General features: G+C 42.6%; 1 protein-coding gene across 1 annotated transcript; it reads left to right on the top strand.

The window, feature by feature from the left end:
• The first annotated feature begins 12,354 nt into the window (after positions 1–12,354).
• Positions 12,355–13,560, top strand: LOC113345781. The gene is made up of 3 exons (XM_026589455.1): positions 12,355–12,963; positions 13,117–13,169; positions 13,281–13,560. Exons 1-3 carry the CDS (start codon positions 12,355–12,357, stop codon positions 13,558–13,560), a joined length of 942 nt encoding a protein of 313 aa, XP_026445240.1.
• Positions 13,561–16,152: the final 2,592 nt, after the last annotated feature.

Raw genomic sequence — 16,152 nt, 5'->3', positions numbered from 1 at the left:
CTACTGCGTTCACAATCAATGCCTCCGAACGACGACATCACCCATAGTAACTCAAAACAGGGGAAAATAACAACAATGGTTAAAGATTCGACCGACCTATTTCTTGGTCCTCCCTCGTAGTAGCATTGATGTCACATATCCCGGAAACCAGAGGAGCGTTGGGTGATATTTGGAGCTGGATATTTTTGAAGAAGATATCTGTTCTGCTGCCTGATGATCATTTTCCTTGCATATTCCCTTCTTCAGTATTTTTTGAATAAATGTCTTTGTTTTGTGGTTTGGTTTCTCTGGTTTTCAATAAACGGGTAATGAGTCTGTGAGAGTTTGGGTTTACTTGGTATTTTTCCTTTAGGATGGTTTGGTATTTTCATTTATTTTTTAAGGAAAGATGTTCTTTAATTGAAATCGAAAACTCTACTCATGAATGCAAGCAGTGCAATCATTTTTAGAGAAGTTACAAATATTGCATGAAAAGGGAAAATGCTGAAAGGGGAACACTGGAGGTGAAGGTGAAGGTAGCACGGCATTTTAGGTATCGAATGGTTTGAGCCATCACAAGTGAATCGTCACACCTTCCAATTTGTCGATATTGATGAGCTTGCAGTAACCACCCAAGATAACATCTGCCACCAGATATGGCTCATCTTCATTTTCTTTAGGCGTATCGGGTCGAGTGGCTATCTTCACTGTTATGTTCCCAACTTGAAACGAGGTCGTCTTAACTACTACATATCCAATTTGAAATGGGTTTGAGCGTTGCGTAACCACTTTTTTTTTAACTCGTCTTCTTTGGCCGTGACGGCTTCCAAAATTTTGACAAAGCATTTGAAAGACCCAACGTCCCATTCACATCTCCTAATGACGCCTGGGTTGGTAATCGGACCGAGTCCCCATGCCTGGCCGAGAGGAGAGGTGACTGGGTGCAGAAAGGGTTTTTTAAACAGATCTACTTGTGTTCGGAATCTGCGGATGAACGTCGACGGGCTTTATCCAGGCAATTGAGTTACATTGGTAAGTTGTTGATACAAGAACATGTAGTCTTCAAAGTTGGACGACTTGTTGGAAATTCTTTCGGGTATCGACATTGGCAGAGGGGATACTCTTAACTTAGCTTTGTTTCCGTGTACCATGCGCGTCTCAGAATCATGTCATAATTTGAGAGTTCTTTGACAATGTGGAATTTGCCATGTGTTAGAGTGTCTCCCACCTTTATTTCAAGGTTGATGTAGCATATGCGTCCATCGCCTTTCCGTCCAAGATTTTGACCACGGTTGGGGAGAGGGTAGCCTCCTGCTTCTAAATTCCCGCAGCTCTCAGAGTTTTGATGGTAACGATGTTGAAGTTAGAGGATGCGTCGATCAATGTGTTGTCAAGTTCGGCGTTCCTTAGATAAAACGTAGTTAGCAGTCCCCAGTTGTATTTTCCAGCACCGCTTTCCGAGGGAGTTTGGGGTTCTGGCGTGATTTCTTCAGTAGGAAAGAGTCGCTTGCGCGATACAACACGATTAAGGGTTGTGAAGATATCTTGACGTTGTGTCTTGGAGAGATAGAGAATTTCGCACATATGCGCATCATGGATTTCACAGTCTCGTGTACAGAGTCCCCAGAGACCATGCAACTCCTGACTGGAAGCGGATCTCTGTGAACTATTTCGTTGTCCAGTCGAAGTTCCCCTGCTTCTATCTTTTCTTTTAAGATATGCTTTAGCTTATTGCATTCACTGGTTGGGTGGTGGACAAATCTATGCTAGCGGAAATACTTGGGGTTTGCCATTTCCGCTTCGGTTGGTAGGCGCCTGGTGGGAGGTAGCCTGATAGCATCGTCTTGGATCCATGCTTCCAAGAGTTCAAGCACTTCCTCGATTGTGAACGGGAAATCCAAGACATTTTCTCCAGCTTATTGATGTCGCATGGGAGATTTAGCGGCGGTCTTCCGTGGCGGAGTTGTTTGTCATGCTAGTGTTGCACGCTTGGATTGTTGTTCTGCCGCTGGAGACTTCCTCTTTCCTCCTTCGTATACCACGCTCACAGAGGAGGGACCAGTGTTGTATTGCTTATTGATGAGGTGTCTATTTCCTCGAGTTTCGTGTGCGTCCTCGCTTCTGGTTGGCCTGGTTCTCTCCAACAACGCTGGTGCCGTTGTGGCCGATCGTTTTGCAGTTTCATGAAGTTCAGAGAATGTCTGGAATCGCAGATTCTCTAGTAAGGCGCGGTATATGGGAATCATGTCATTGATGCAAGAATCCACCAGTTGTTGTTCCGTCATGTTTGGGTCATGACAATCCAGTGCTTGAATTCTGAACCTTTTGACAAAATCATTCGGATGCTCGTTGTTTCGTTGGAACATCATTCCTAGATCTGAGAAGGTAATTTGCTCGGACACAAAGAAGTACTTCTTGTAGAAAGCCGCAACCATGTCAGACCAGTTGGAGATGCTTCCTGGCGTAATGTTTTTGTACCATATGTATGCTCTTCCAGTAAGTTATTTCCAAAATTCCCTCAAACGGAGAACGTGATTGTATTCGTGTTACCCCAGGGACTCCAAGAATCGAGAGACATGTTCACACGCATTACCGGTGCCGTCATATAGAGAGAATTAAGGGGAAGAGTACCCCCTCGGAAGAGGAACTCTTTGGACTTCTGGAGGATACGGGGGTTGATGCTGATGCATGTCCATGGAATCGCTTTTGTCTCGGTTTCAGAGAAGTCGTTCCAAATCTTCCAATGTGACGAAATTGGACGGTTGATTTCTCTTCGCTGGAGCTTCTAGGCGAGTCTCTTCGTCTACATAGGTGCGCCTTGTTGAGGTGCTGGCGCCAGGGGCATTGGAGGTGTTCCTCGTTGGCTCTGGCTGGCGTGATTCTTGTGGTAACCGCTCCGTTAGTGTCTTGAGAAAAACAAGTACCTCCTTTTGAGTCGAGGCCATGTCCGTCTGGGCTCTAGCGAGAACCTCCTGTCTTTCCATCAAATCATCAATGGTAATATAGGATCGGCTTCCTCTAGCTCCTCCAGTTTCTCGTCCTGATGGCGGATTAGCTGCGGCTTTGGTGACGGTTGGAGGTGTCATACTTGATGAAACATTGGCAGTAGCTCTGGCTCTGGTGATTGAGGGTGTAACACCTGAATGAGCATTTTCCGCGGCAGAGGCTCTGGCTCTGGTAACCGAAGGTGTAACGCCTGAAGGAACATTTTCCATGTTGCTTGTGTTGACAGGTGGCGTATTAGCACCACATGAGGGAATGTTAACACCGAGAATAATTTTGGCGCCAGTGTTCTCAGGGTTTGTTGCTGATCCGGACCTGAGTTCCACCATCTTGAGATCGAAGTTGAAAGATAAAATTGAGAAATTGATATTGTAACCGAGAGATTAATCACCCACTGTGGTCGCCAATTGTTTGTGGGTGAAAACTGTTTCTGCTGATTTTGGTAATTTTGGGTGTGTGGGTGAGAAACAAATCTAAACCCTAAACAATATACTGCACGGGAGTACTTCTGATTCGAGAAATCAATCCGTACAATCCTAGCTTAAACCAAGAAATGCCGTTTCAGGATTGCTTCAGTCACAAAGTGAAGGAGAAGGGTTGGTCTTAAGAAGGGAAGCGAAAAAAATCTTGAGACCAGAATAGTTGATTCTGGAAGTGTGGTTGTTTCGTGACTTGTATTAGAAAGTCGATGTAACACCCCGTGTTTTTAGCATGGTGCATGCTAAAAGATGCGCCATTTTCTTGTGATGAAGCTTCATTCAAAGCTTCCTTTGCATAGTAAGATGCGTATGGCCAAGGGCCAATGTTGCATCATCATGGTGCATTAGGCCAGTTGGGTAGGTGGCCTCGAGATTGCAACATAAGCATTGCGCATTATGAAGGTTATTAGCCTAGAGCCAATATCGCACAATCATTGTGCATCAGGCCAGAGAGGGTTGTCCGAACGAGTGTTGCGCAATCATCACATGCAATCATTGCGAAGGAACTCAATCATTGCGAATAAACACAATCATTGCAGAGGAACACAATCATTGCACGCAATCATCGCGAAGGACCGCAATCATTGCACGCAATCATCACGAAGGACCGCAATCGTTGCGATGAACAGTGAAGCAGGCATGTCATTTTGGTCCCCTTTCCATACTTGTAGAAATTCCATTAAGACATATAGGGAGGGGTAGTTGGTTGAAGCTGAAAATGCGGACTATGTACCAAGTAAGATTCATAGCTTAGCCGGAAGAGTATATATGATGCCTAAGGCTCATTTATAGTTGCGTAACACTTTCGAAGAGAGCATTTGATGCTTAGGCATCACTATGCCATATCGCGGACCCGATGATGCATAATCATTGTGCATCTTGACGGAATGGCCTATACGGACCAGGCCATTACCATTATTGTTAGGCCACGGCCTTGCAATCGAGTTGGCTTAAGCTTCTGTCCCTTCGTGGATGAACTACGGCCTGTGCTTGATCCCTTTGGAGTAGGTAAGGGTACGTAGGCAGCCGCAATGAGTTGCAGCATTTCCGGTCCAGCACATTGTCGCTCATATCATCAAATTGTGAGATGATTGCGACATTTTGGCCTCTCATATCATCTGGCTCGGTAGCTCGACACAAGAGATGATTGTGGCCAAACTTGATGACGCAAGTTGCATTCCAGTCAGTGGATGCTCATACTTCCTATCAAGGCGTTCGACATAGGCAAAAACCCTAGTATTGTAATTTAGCTCAAGAGGAGTCCATTTTGATGGGAAACGGCCCAAAGATCAAGACATGTAAACTATAGATCCACATGGTCACCAAAATTTAGCCAAATTCCATCGTTTAGGGCCTCAAAAGGCCGTTTTAGGAAAGTTTTTGTTCTCTTAATAAACCCTTCGCGGAACAAGGGTAAGTTGGAACGGTGTGGAAGCTAAGTTAGCTGCATCATGCTCCACGAGCATGTCTACGAGGGAAAATGAGCGTGCATTTTCCTAGCTTTAAGGCCCGGATCGTAGCTTCATATTGGCGCATCAGGGAAGTTACGGCCTGTGGGGCAACACGCCAAAGGCTTAATTTTCCGGTCCGTCACAGTTGGTATCAGAGCAAGTTCCGAGAAAACACTAGGGACTGTACGGAGTGTACTCGTCAAACGAGTATTTTCCTTCAAAGGGAAATAAAGTTGGAAAGTAGGCCAACTTTTGCGCGGAAAGAGTTGGTAACTGCTACGCCAGTTACTTTGCGAATCGAGTTGAGCTTGTACATGTGCTGTGAGTTTGTCTGGCCTAAGTGGCATCCCACTTACGAGTGGATATCCGGAAGACCGTCTGGGACGGTGGGTATACAATAGGACTGATCATCCCCACACGTCGGCAACTGGCCAATAATGTGCGTTGTCAGGCCCGGCTAGCATCCCACTTATGAGTGGCAACCTGGATGACCGTCAGGGACGGTGGGAAACTGGAAACTGTTCCACACAGTACTGCGCTAAAATCTATTCATTTTGATGGCATCTTAAACCTTGTGAACTTTAGGGATTCTTGGTGGTGGTATGGGACGCCATTTAGGATACCTGGTCGAGATATCCTCTTGGCACTGGCCAATTGCGATTCTTGGTATTGTTGTGGGCACTTTTGGATCCCTTGACAGGCGGTATGGTACGGTTGCTCAGAAGGTCAAAATTGTTGTTCACGATAACTTGAAGAAACCCTTGATTTCTGAGCATCTATGGGACTTTTGCTCAGGAAATCCAAACCGAAGAGATTGTCCACAATAGCTTTGATTTTGAATTTCGAGGACGAAATTCTTTGAAGGGTGTGATAATGTAACACCCCGTGTTTTTAGCATGGTGCATGCTAAAAGATGCGCCATTTGCTTGTGATGAAGCTTCATTCAAATCTTCCTTTGCATAGTAAGATGCGTTTGGCCAATAGCCAATATTGCATCATCATGATGCATTAGGCCAGTTGGGTAGGTGGCCTCGAGATTGCAGCGTAATCATTGCGAATTATGAAGCCTATTGGCCTATACCCAATATCGCACAATCATTGTGCATCAGGCCAGAGAGGGCTGGCCGAATGAGTGTTGCGCAATCATCACATGCAATCATTGCGAATGAACGCAATCATTGCGAAGGAACTCAATCATTGAGAAGGAAAGCAATCATTGCACACAATCATCGCGAAGGACCACAATCATTGCGATGAACAGTGAAGCAGGCATGTTATTTTGGTCCCCTTTCCATACTTGTACAAATTCCATTAAGACATATATAGGGAGGGGTAGTTGGTTGAAGGTGCAAATGCGAACTATGTACCAAGTAAGCTTCATAGCTTAGCCGGAAGAGTACATATGATACTTAAGTATCACTATGCCGTATCGCGGACCCGATGATGCATAATCATTGTGCATCTTGACGGAATGGCCTAGACGGACCAGGCCATTACCATTATTGTTAGGCCACGACCTTGCAATCGAGTTGGCTTAAGCTTCTGTCCCTTCGTGGATGAACTAAGGTATGTGCTTGATCCCTTTGGAATAGGGAATGGTACGTAGGCAGCCGGAATGAGTTGCAGCATTGCCGGTCTAGCACATTGTTGCTCATATCATCTAATTGTGAGATGATTGCGACATTCTGGCCTCTCATATCATCTGGCTCGGTATCTCGACGCAAGAGATGATTGTGGCCAAACTTGATGAGGCAAGTTGCATTCCAGTCAGTGGATGCTCATACTTCCTATCAAGGCGTTCGACATAGGAAAAAACTCGAGTGTCGTAATTTAGCTCAAGAGGAGTCCATTTTGATGGGAAACGGCCCAAAGATCAAGACGTGTCGATCTATAGATCTACATTGTCACCAAAATTTAGCCAAATTCCATCGTTTAGGGCCTCAAAAGGCCGTTTTTGCCGTTTTAGGAAAATTTTTGTTCTCTTAATAAACCCTTCGCGGAATAAGGGTAAGTTGGAACGGTGTGGAAGCTAAGTTAGCTGCATCATGCTCCACGAGCATGTTTGCGAGGGCAAATGAGCGTGCATTTTCCTATCTTTAAGGCCCGGATCGTAGCTTCATCTTGGTGCACCGGGGAAGTTACGGACTGCGGGGCAACGCGCCAAAGGCTTAATTTTCCGGTCCGTCACAGTTGATATCAGAGAAAGTTCCGAGAAAACACTAGGGACTGTGCGGAGTGGACTCGTCAAACGAGTATTTTCCTTCAAAGGGAAATAAAGTTAGAGAGTAGGACAACTTTTGCGCGGAAAGAGTTGGTAACTGCTATGCCAGTTACTTTGCGAATCGAGTTGAGCTTGTACATGTGCTGTGAGTTTGCCTGGCCTAAGTGGCATCCCACTTATGAGTGGATATCCGGAAGACCGTCTGGGACGGTGGGTAGACAATGGGACTGATCATCCCCACACGTCGGCAACTGGCCAATAGTGTGCTTTGTCAGGCCCGGCTAGCATCCCACTTATGAGTGGAAACCTGGATGACCGTCAGGGACGGTAGGCAACTGGAAACTGTTCCATACAGTACTGCGCTAAAATCTAGTCATTTCGATGATATCTTCAACCTTGTGAACTTTAGGGATTCTTGGTGGTGGTATGGGACCCCATTTAGGATACCTGGTCGAGATATCCTCTTGGTACTGGTCAATTGCGATTCTTGGTATTGTTGTGGGCACTTTTGGATCCCTGGATAGGCGGTATGGGACGGTTACTCAGAAGGTCTAAATTGTTGTTCACGATAACGTGAAGAAACCCTTGATTTCTGAGCATCTGGTATGGGACTTTTGCTCACGAAATCCAAACTGAAGAGATTGTCCACAATAGCTTTGATTTTGAATTTCGAGGACGAAATTATTTGAAGGGTGTCATAATGTAACACCCCGTGTTTTTAGCATGGTGCATGCTAAAAGATGCGCCATTTGCTTGTGATGAAGCTTCATTCAAAGCTTCCTTTGCATAGTAAGATGCGTTTGGCCAAGGGCCAATGTTGCATCATCATGATGCATTAGGCCAGTTGGGTAGGTGGCCTCGAGATTGCAGCGTAATCATTCCGTATTATGAAGGCTATTAGCCTAGAGCCAATATCGCACAATCATTGTGCATCATGCCAGAGAGGGTTGGCCGAATGAGTGTTGCGCAATCATCACATGCAATCATTGCGAATGAACACAATCATTGCGAAGGAACTCAATCATTGCGAATAAACACAATCATTGCAGAGGAACGCAATCATTGCGAAGGAACGCAATTATTGCACGCAATCATCGCGAAGGGCCACAATCATTGCACGCAATCAATGCGATGAACAATGAAGCAGGCATGTCATTTTTCTCCCCTTTCCATACTTGTAGAAATTCCATTAAGACATATATAGGGATGGGTAGTTTGTTGAAGGTGCAAATGCGGACTGTGTACCAAGTAAGCTTCATATCTTAGACGGAAGAGTATATATAATGCCTAAGGATCATTTGTAGTTGCGTAGCCTTTTGAAGAGGGCATTTGATGCTTAGGCATCACTATGCCATATCGCGGACTCGATGATGCATAATCATTGTGCATCTTGACGAAATGGCCTATACGGACCAGGCCATTACCATTATTGTTAGGCCACGGCCTTGCAATCAAGTTGTCTTAAGATTATATCCCTTCGTGGATGAATTATGGTCTGTGTTTGTTCCCTTTGGAGTAGGAAAGGGTACGTAGGCAGCCGCAATGAGTTGCAGCATTGCCGGTCCAGCACATTGTCGCTCATATCATCTAATTGTGAGATGATTGCGACATTCTGTCCTCTCATATCATCTGGCTCGGTAGCTCGACGCAAGAGATGATTTTGGCCAAACTTGATGAGGCAAGTTGCATTCCAGTCAGTGGATGCTCATACTTCCTATCAAGGCGTTCGACATAGGCAAAAACCCGAGTGTCGTAATTTAGATGAAGAGGAGTCCATTTTGATGGGAAACAACCCAAAGATCAATACATGTCGACCTATAGATCCACATGGTCACCAAAATTTAGCCAAATTCCATCGTTTAGGGCCTCAAAAGGCCGTTTCTTCCGTTTTAGGAAAGTTTTTGTTCTCTTAATAAACCCATCGCGGAACAAGGGTAAGTTGGAACGGTGTGGAAGCTAAGTTAGCTGCATCATGATCCACGAGCATGTCTGCGAGGGAAAATGAGCGTGCATTTTCCTAGATTTAAGGCCCGGATCGTAGCTTCATCTTGGCGCACCGGGAAAGTTACAACCTGCGGGGCAATGCGCCAAAGGCTTAATTTTCTGGTCCGTCACAATTGGTATCAGCGCGTATCAGAGCAAGTTCCGAGAAAACACTAGAAACTATGCGGAGTGGACTCGTCAAACGAGTATTTTTCTTCAAAGGGAAATAAAGTTGGAGAGTAGGCCAACTTTTGCGCGGAAGGAGTTGGTAACTGCTATGCCAGTTACTTTGCGAATCTAGTTGAGCTTGTACATGTGCTGTGAGTTTTCCTGGCCTAAGTGGCATTCCACTTACGAGTGGATATCCGGAAGACCGTCTGGGACGGTGGGTAGACAATGAGACTGATCATCCCCACACGTCGGCAACTAGCCAATAGTGTGTGTTGTCAGACCCGGCAACGAGTGGCAACCTGGATGACCGTCAGGGATGGTGGGCAACTGGAAACTGTTCCACACAGTACTGCGCTAAAATCTAGTCATTTTGATGACATCTTCAACCTTGTGAACTTTAGGGATTCTTGGTGGTGGTATAGATCCACATGGTCACCAAAATTTAGCCAAATTCCATCGTTTAGGGCCTCAAAAGGACGTTTTTGTCGTTTTAGGAAAGTTTTTGTTCTCTTAATAAACCCTTTGCGGAACAAGGGTATGTTGGAACAGTGTGGAAGCTAAGTTAGCTGTATCATGCTCCACGAGCATGTCTGCGAGGGCGAATGAGCGTGCATTTTCCTAGCTTTAAGGCCCGGATCATAGATTCATCTTGTCGCACTGGAGAAGTTACGGCCTGCAGGGCAACGCGCCAAAGGCGTCATTATCCGGTCCGTCACAGTCGAACTGGCTAGCTGAATGAAAAGCTAACAGATGATTTCTGGATGTTGTATTTTTCTCCTGACCAAAACTTGTTGTTTGGTGGAAATAGGCGAGACCTATTTATACAAGTCGCAACAAAACGTACCCTGGTCTCGTAGGAAGCGGAAACGATTGAGTGGTGGAAGAAGGGAGTAACGGGTAATGCCTGGAATTTATGTTTCCATAATGAAGGATACGTTTACACCATTACTTCTTGCCATTAATAACCGCCCCGCTTTATGACACTTTTTTGTAATGGGGGCATTGCACGCCGCACGCTGTAAACCGCTAGACCAATACCCTGATGAGTATCCTCACATGTTTTCATGGTTATCTACACAACAATGAGAAGCTAAACCCCTCTCTGCCAAGACAAGAGGGGAAGCTTAATGGGTTCAATGTTCTTAAGTTATCATCAATAAATCATGTTAATGCTTAATCCATTTCATCTTTGTTTGATTGATGTTTTGTGTTGAGTGTGTCTATAAACTTCTTAGATTTAGTGTGATTTCCGGATACATTGAATGCTATGAAATCCCTGTGACAATTCTCAATTTGGCTTTGTATTTAGAACATAATATCAATCTTATATAATAGTATTTTTAGTTGCACTGAGAGTTATATTTGTTGTACCTTCCGGGTAGAGCAGATTACTATCTGTCTCTATTCGAGTTATCTTTTGATGATATAAGAATTGAAGGCCATTAGGTGGAACCTTGTGTCTTGGTAGATTTACATCAACTGTTATTTTTTACAATCATCTTCTGTTTTGTTCTCAATCACAACTCAACTACAAATCAATTTTACATTATTGTTTAGCTTAATTATTCTCTTGAACACCAACAATCTCTGTGGTTCGAACATGACTATACTACACTTATTTATCTTTAATACTCTGAAAAGAGTGATCAAATTTTGGCGCCGCTGCCCGGGGATTGTTTAGTGTTCCTTAGAATTAAGTGCTGCATCGGATTATTTTTAATTTTGTTTTAGAGTTTGCTAAATTCTGTTGCTTCGTAACAGGGAGTAAGATAGATCTAAAGACTTGGCGACATTGGGAGATGGTATGGGTGCAGGGAATCAGTGTCATTGCGCCAGTTGTGATTAGGCTGAAATCTAGACGAAATTACAACCATTTGGGTAACATTGTGTCTGTTTCTTGTTTCCTTTGTGTATTCAATATTCTAGGTCTGATCAATTCAATCGATTAGTTATATTTCACCGTGTTTCTAATAGGGTATTAGAGAATCACCCTAGTCATCCAATGGCAGATGAAGCTGCGAGATTAGCGGCTGAGGCTGAAGATGCTAGAATAGCTGTTGAAGCCGCAACCAATGTTGATGGACCTAGAACCCTTAGAGATTATTTGCAGCCGGAAAGGACTTCTACACTTTCTTGTATAGTTCTTCCGGCTAATGCTGGCGATGTGTCGATTAAGTATGGGAAGATACAAGCACTGCCTAAGTTTTATGGATTGGAATCCGAGAGTCCATACATACATTTGAAAGAATTTGATGAGGTCTGTACTACTATGCCTTTTGTTGCTGCGACTCAAGATGTTGTAAAACTGAAATTGTTTCCATTTGATCTCAAGGAGAAAGCTAAGACTTGGATGCATTCTTTGCGACCAAATACCATTAGGACATGGAATGAAATGACTAGAGAGTTTCTGAAATTTTTTTTTCTTATTCATAAAACCACCACTCTTCGCAAAAATATTATGAATTTTTATCAAAATGAACATGAGTCTTTTTTCGAGTGTTGGGAAAGGTTTAAAGACTTACTTTCTAGCCGCCCTCATCATGGTTATGAAATTTGGAGAGTTATTAACTTCTTTTATGAGGGTCTGAATTCTGGTATGCGTCAGTTTGTTGAAATGATGTGCAATGGGCAATTTCTGAATAAGTCACCTGATGATGCTTGGAGTTATTTCGATTCACTAGCTGAAAATGCCCAAAATTGGGATACTTCAGGCACAACGGATAAGAATAAGTCCAAACCCTTAGCTAGCTCTAGGCCTGGAATGTATGTGCTGAGTGAGGAAGATGATTTGAATGCTAAAATTGCTAGCTTGTATATGAAAGGTTATGCTATTCAGAAACCAAATGTAGTTAAGGTAGCTGACTCGGTAGAACATGCTTGTGGCATTTGCGAAAGTCTGGAACACTACACCAAGGATTGTCCTACAATCCCGGCATTTCAAGAAGTGTTACATGACTAAGAAAATTCCATGAATACATACAAAAGACCTTTTAGCTCACCTTATTCGGAAACATATAATCCTAATTGGCGAAATCACCCTAATTTCAGTTGGAGAAATGGTCCTACTATGAATGATGTTAATGTTCCTCAAGGGTCTTCATCTAGTAACCCTTATGTGCCACCTCATAAGAATTCTCTTGAGGATACTTTACATACTTTTATGCAGGGACAGACACAGATAAATCAGAATGTTATGAAGACTTTAGATGAACTGAAAACTAGCATAGTTAGAATTGAATCACGACTCAATGTTAGGGAGAAAGGGGCATTTCCTGACCAAACTCAACCTAACCCGAAAGGCCAATTTGAGGTTAAAAATTCTAACTTGGAGCAATCTAATGTTGTCACCACTCTTAGAAGTGGTAAGGTAATTGAGACTCCGATGAAGGTGAACGAACCTGAGAAGTCTCTGAAGCTTAAGAGTAGTCACAGTGATATTCAAAATGAACAATCTGAAATTCATAAGAAAATGCATGCTCCATTTCCTAATCGTTTGTTGTCTACTAAACAGTTGGCTGATAATAAGGATATCCTTGATGTTTTTCAGCAGGTGAAGATCAACATACCTCTCTTGAGTGTGATTAAGCAAGTTTCACCTTACGCCAAGTTCTTGAAGGATCTCTGCACGGTCAAGAGGAAGCACAATGTGCAGAAAAAGGCATTCCTCACGGAACAGGTAAGTTCTATTCTTCAACACAACACTACTCCCAAATATAAAGATCCGGGATTCCCTACTATTTCTTGTATAATAGGGAAGTTCGTGATCAAACAAGCACTTTTGGATTTGGGAGCTAATGTAAACCTCCTACCTTTCTCGGTTTATGAGCAGTTGGGCTTAGGTGAATTAAAACCCACCTCGGTCACTCTACAACTTGCAGACAGGTCAGTTAAAGTACCGAGAGGGGTGGTTGAGGATGTGTTAGTTTAAATCGATAAATTTTAATATCCAGTGGATTTTATTGTTTTGGATACTCAACCTGTGGTTAATGCTAGTATTGAAATACATATCATTTTAGGTCGCCCTTTCCTTGCAACTGCCAATGCTTTGATTAATTGTCGAAACAGTATAATGAATCTTTCGTTTGGTAACATGATCGTTGAATTAAAAATCTTTGATGCATGTAAATACCCAAGTGGTGATGATGATATTCATGAGGTTAGTATGATTGAAACAATTGTGCAGGAAAAGTTATCTCATCTAGAAGCTAGGGATGCATTAGAATCCAGTCTTCTTAACATTTTGGATTTCGATGAGGATGGATCCATTGAATAAGTCAATTCCTTACTGGATTCATCCCCATTACTGGATACAGATAAGTGGCGGTCTAGATTTGAATCACTTCCAATCAGTGAGACCAAGCCACTACCCTCATCCATAGAATTCCCAAAGCTTGACCTTAATCCACTTCCTAGTGACCTTAAATATGCTTTTTTTGGGTCAAAATGAAACATTTCCAGTAATCATATCATCTGAACTTAATGAAGAGCAGGAAGCGATGCTTTTGGATGTTCTTAGGAAGTACAGAAGTGCCATAGGATGGACTATTGCAGACCTGAAAGGAATTGACCCTAGTATTTGTACGCATAAGATTAACTTGGAAGAGAATGCAAGACCTTGTCGACAAGGTCAGCGTAGGTTGAATCCTCACATGAAAGATGTTGCTAAAGCTGAAATTCTTAAGCTATTAGATGTAGGTATGATCTATCCTATTTCTGATAGTGAATGGGTCAGTCCAACCCAAGTTGTTCCTAAGAAATCTGGTATTACAGTTGTTGAGAATGAAAATAATGAACTGATCCCAACTAAGAAGGTCACTGGTTGGCGTGTTTGCATTGATTATCGCAAGTTAAATTCTGTTAGTAAGAAAAATCATTTTCCTTTGCCGTTCATTGATGAAGTTCTTGAGCGACTAAAAGGTCATAAGTTCTATTGCTTTCTTGACGAATACTCGGGCTATAATCAAGTGGATATTGCTCGAGAAGATCAGGAAAAAACGACTTTTACATGCCCGTATGGAACCTTTGCCTACAGGCGAATGCCCTTTGGGTTATGCAATGCACAAGCGACGTTCCAACGTCTCATGCTAAGTATTTTTTCTGATATGGTCGGTAAGAATTTAGAAGTATTTATGGATGATTTTTCAATCTTTGGTGATAGTTTTATTGATTGCTTGCATCACTTAGAATTAGCTCTGACTCATTGCACTGAAACAAATCTTGTTCTCAACTGGGAAAAGTGCAACTTTATGGTTTCTAGAGGAAATATGTTAGGTCATGTTGTTTCATCTCAGGGACTTGAGGTAGATAAAGCTAAAACTGACCTGATTTCACATTTGGCAGACCCAAAGAATGTTAAGGAAATAAGGTCTTTTCTTGGACATGCGGGATTTTACGGAAGGTTCGTTAAGGACTTTAGTAAAATCTCCAGGCTCCTGTGCAATCTCTTATCAAAATACAAAGACTTTGTGTTTGATGAAGAGTGCAAAATAGCTTTTGAAAAGCTAAAGACCTTATTGGCTACAACTCCGATCATTCAACCCCCTAATTGGTTGTTACCGTTTGAGATAATGTGTGATGCTAGCGACTTTGCAATTGGAGCTGTTTTAGGACAGAGAGTTCAAAAGTTACCATGTGTTATTTATTATGCAAGCCGTACTTTAAATGATGCACAATGTAACTATTCCACTATGGAAAAAGAGTTTTTGTCTGTTGTGTTTGCTTTGGATAAGTTCAGGTCATACCTAGTCGGATCTAAAGTTATTGTGTACACGGACCATGCTGCCCTTAAGCATCTTTTGTCAAAGAAAGATGCGAAACCTAGACTGATTAGGTGGGTTCTTCTTTTGCAAGAGTTCAACCTAGAAATCGGAGATAAGAAAGTATTTGAGAATGTTGTGGCTGATCATCTATCTAGGATAGTACTTGAGTCGTCTTTTCAAAGTGATGTGGTATAAACTTTTCCTGATGAACAGTTGTTTAGTGTGTCACTAACACCTCAGTATGCAGACATTGCAAACTATCTTGCTGTAGGTCACATTCCATCTCATTGGACTCAACAAGACAAGACAAAGTTCTTTGCTGAAGTGCAAAACTTTCTGTGGGATGATCCGTTTCTGTTTAAAGTTAGCCCAGATCAGCTGATTCGAAGGTGTGTACCAGAATTTGAACATCAAAGTATCTTGAACTTCAGTCATTCTAGTGCATGTGGAGGACATTTCTCAGGTAAGAAAACTGCCCTGAAAATTCTACAATTTGGTTTTTACTGGCCAACACTTTTCAAAGATGCATACTTGTTTTGCAAAGCTTGTGAAAGATGCCAAAAGGTAGGAAGAAATTCTCGACGAGATATGATGCCATTAAATCCTATTTTAATTGTCGAAATTTTTGATGTATGGGGCATAGACTTTATGGGCCCATTTCCTTCTTCTTATGGTTATCAATATATATTGGTTGTTGTTGACTACGTATCTAAGTGGATTGAAGATGTTGCTTGCAGGGATAATGACAGTAAGGTTGTTACTAAGTTTCTGAAAGAGAACATTTTATCTAGATTTGGCACCCCTAGGGCTATTATTAGTGATAGAGGTACTCATTTTTGTAATAAATCCTTTGAAAATCTAATGAAATCATATGGCATTACTCATAAAGTAGCTACAACATATCATCCTCAAACGAGTGGTCAAGTAGAAGTTTCCAACCGAGAGATAAAAGCTATATTGCATAAGACTGTAAACCCAAATCGCAAGGATTGGTCACTACGACTCATCGACGCATTGCGGCCTTACATGACTGCTTTCAAAAATCCATTAAGAATGTCTCCTTATAGGCTTGTATTCGGAAAAGCATGCTATCTACCTGTAGAGTT

Source organism: Papaver somniferum, unplaced genomic scaffold, assembly GCF_003573695.1.
Source record: "Papaver somniferum cultivar HN1 unplaced genomic scaffold, ASM357369v1 unplaced-scaffold_83, whole genome shotgun sequence".
Lineage (NCBI taxonomy): Eukaryota > Viridiplantae > Streptophyta > Magnoliopsida > Ranunculales > Papaveraceae > Papaver > Papaver somniferum.
This window is presented reverse-complemented; position numbering and strand designations above follow the sequence as displayed.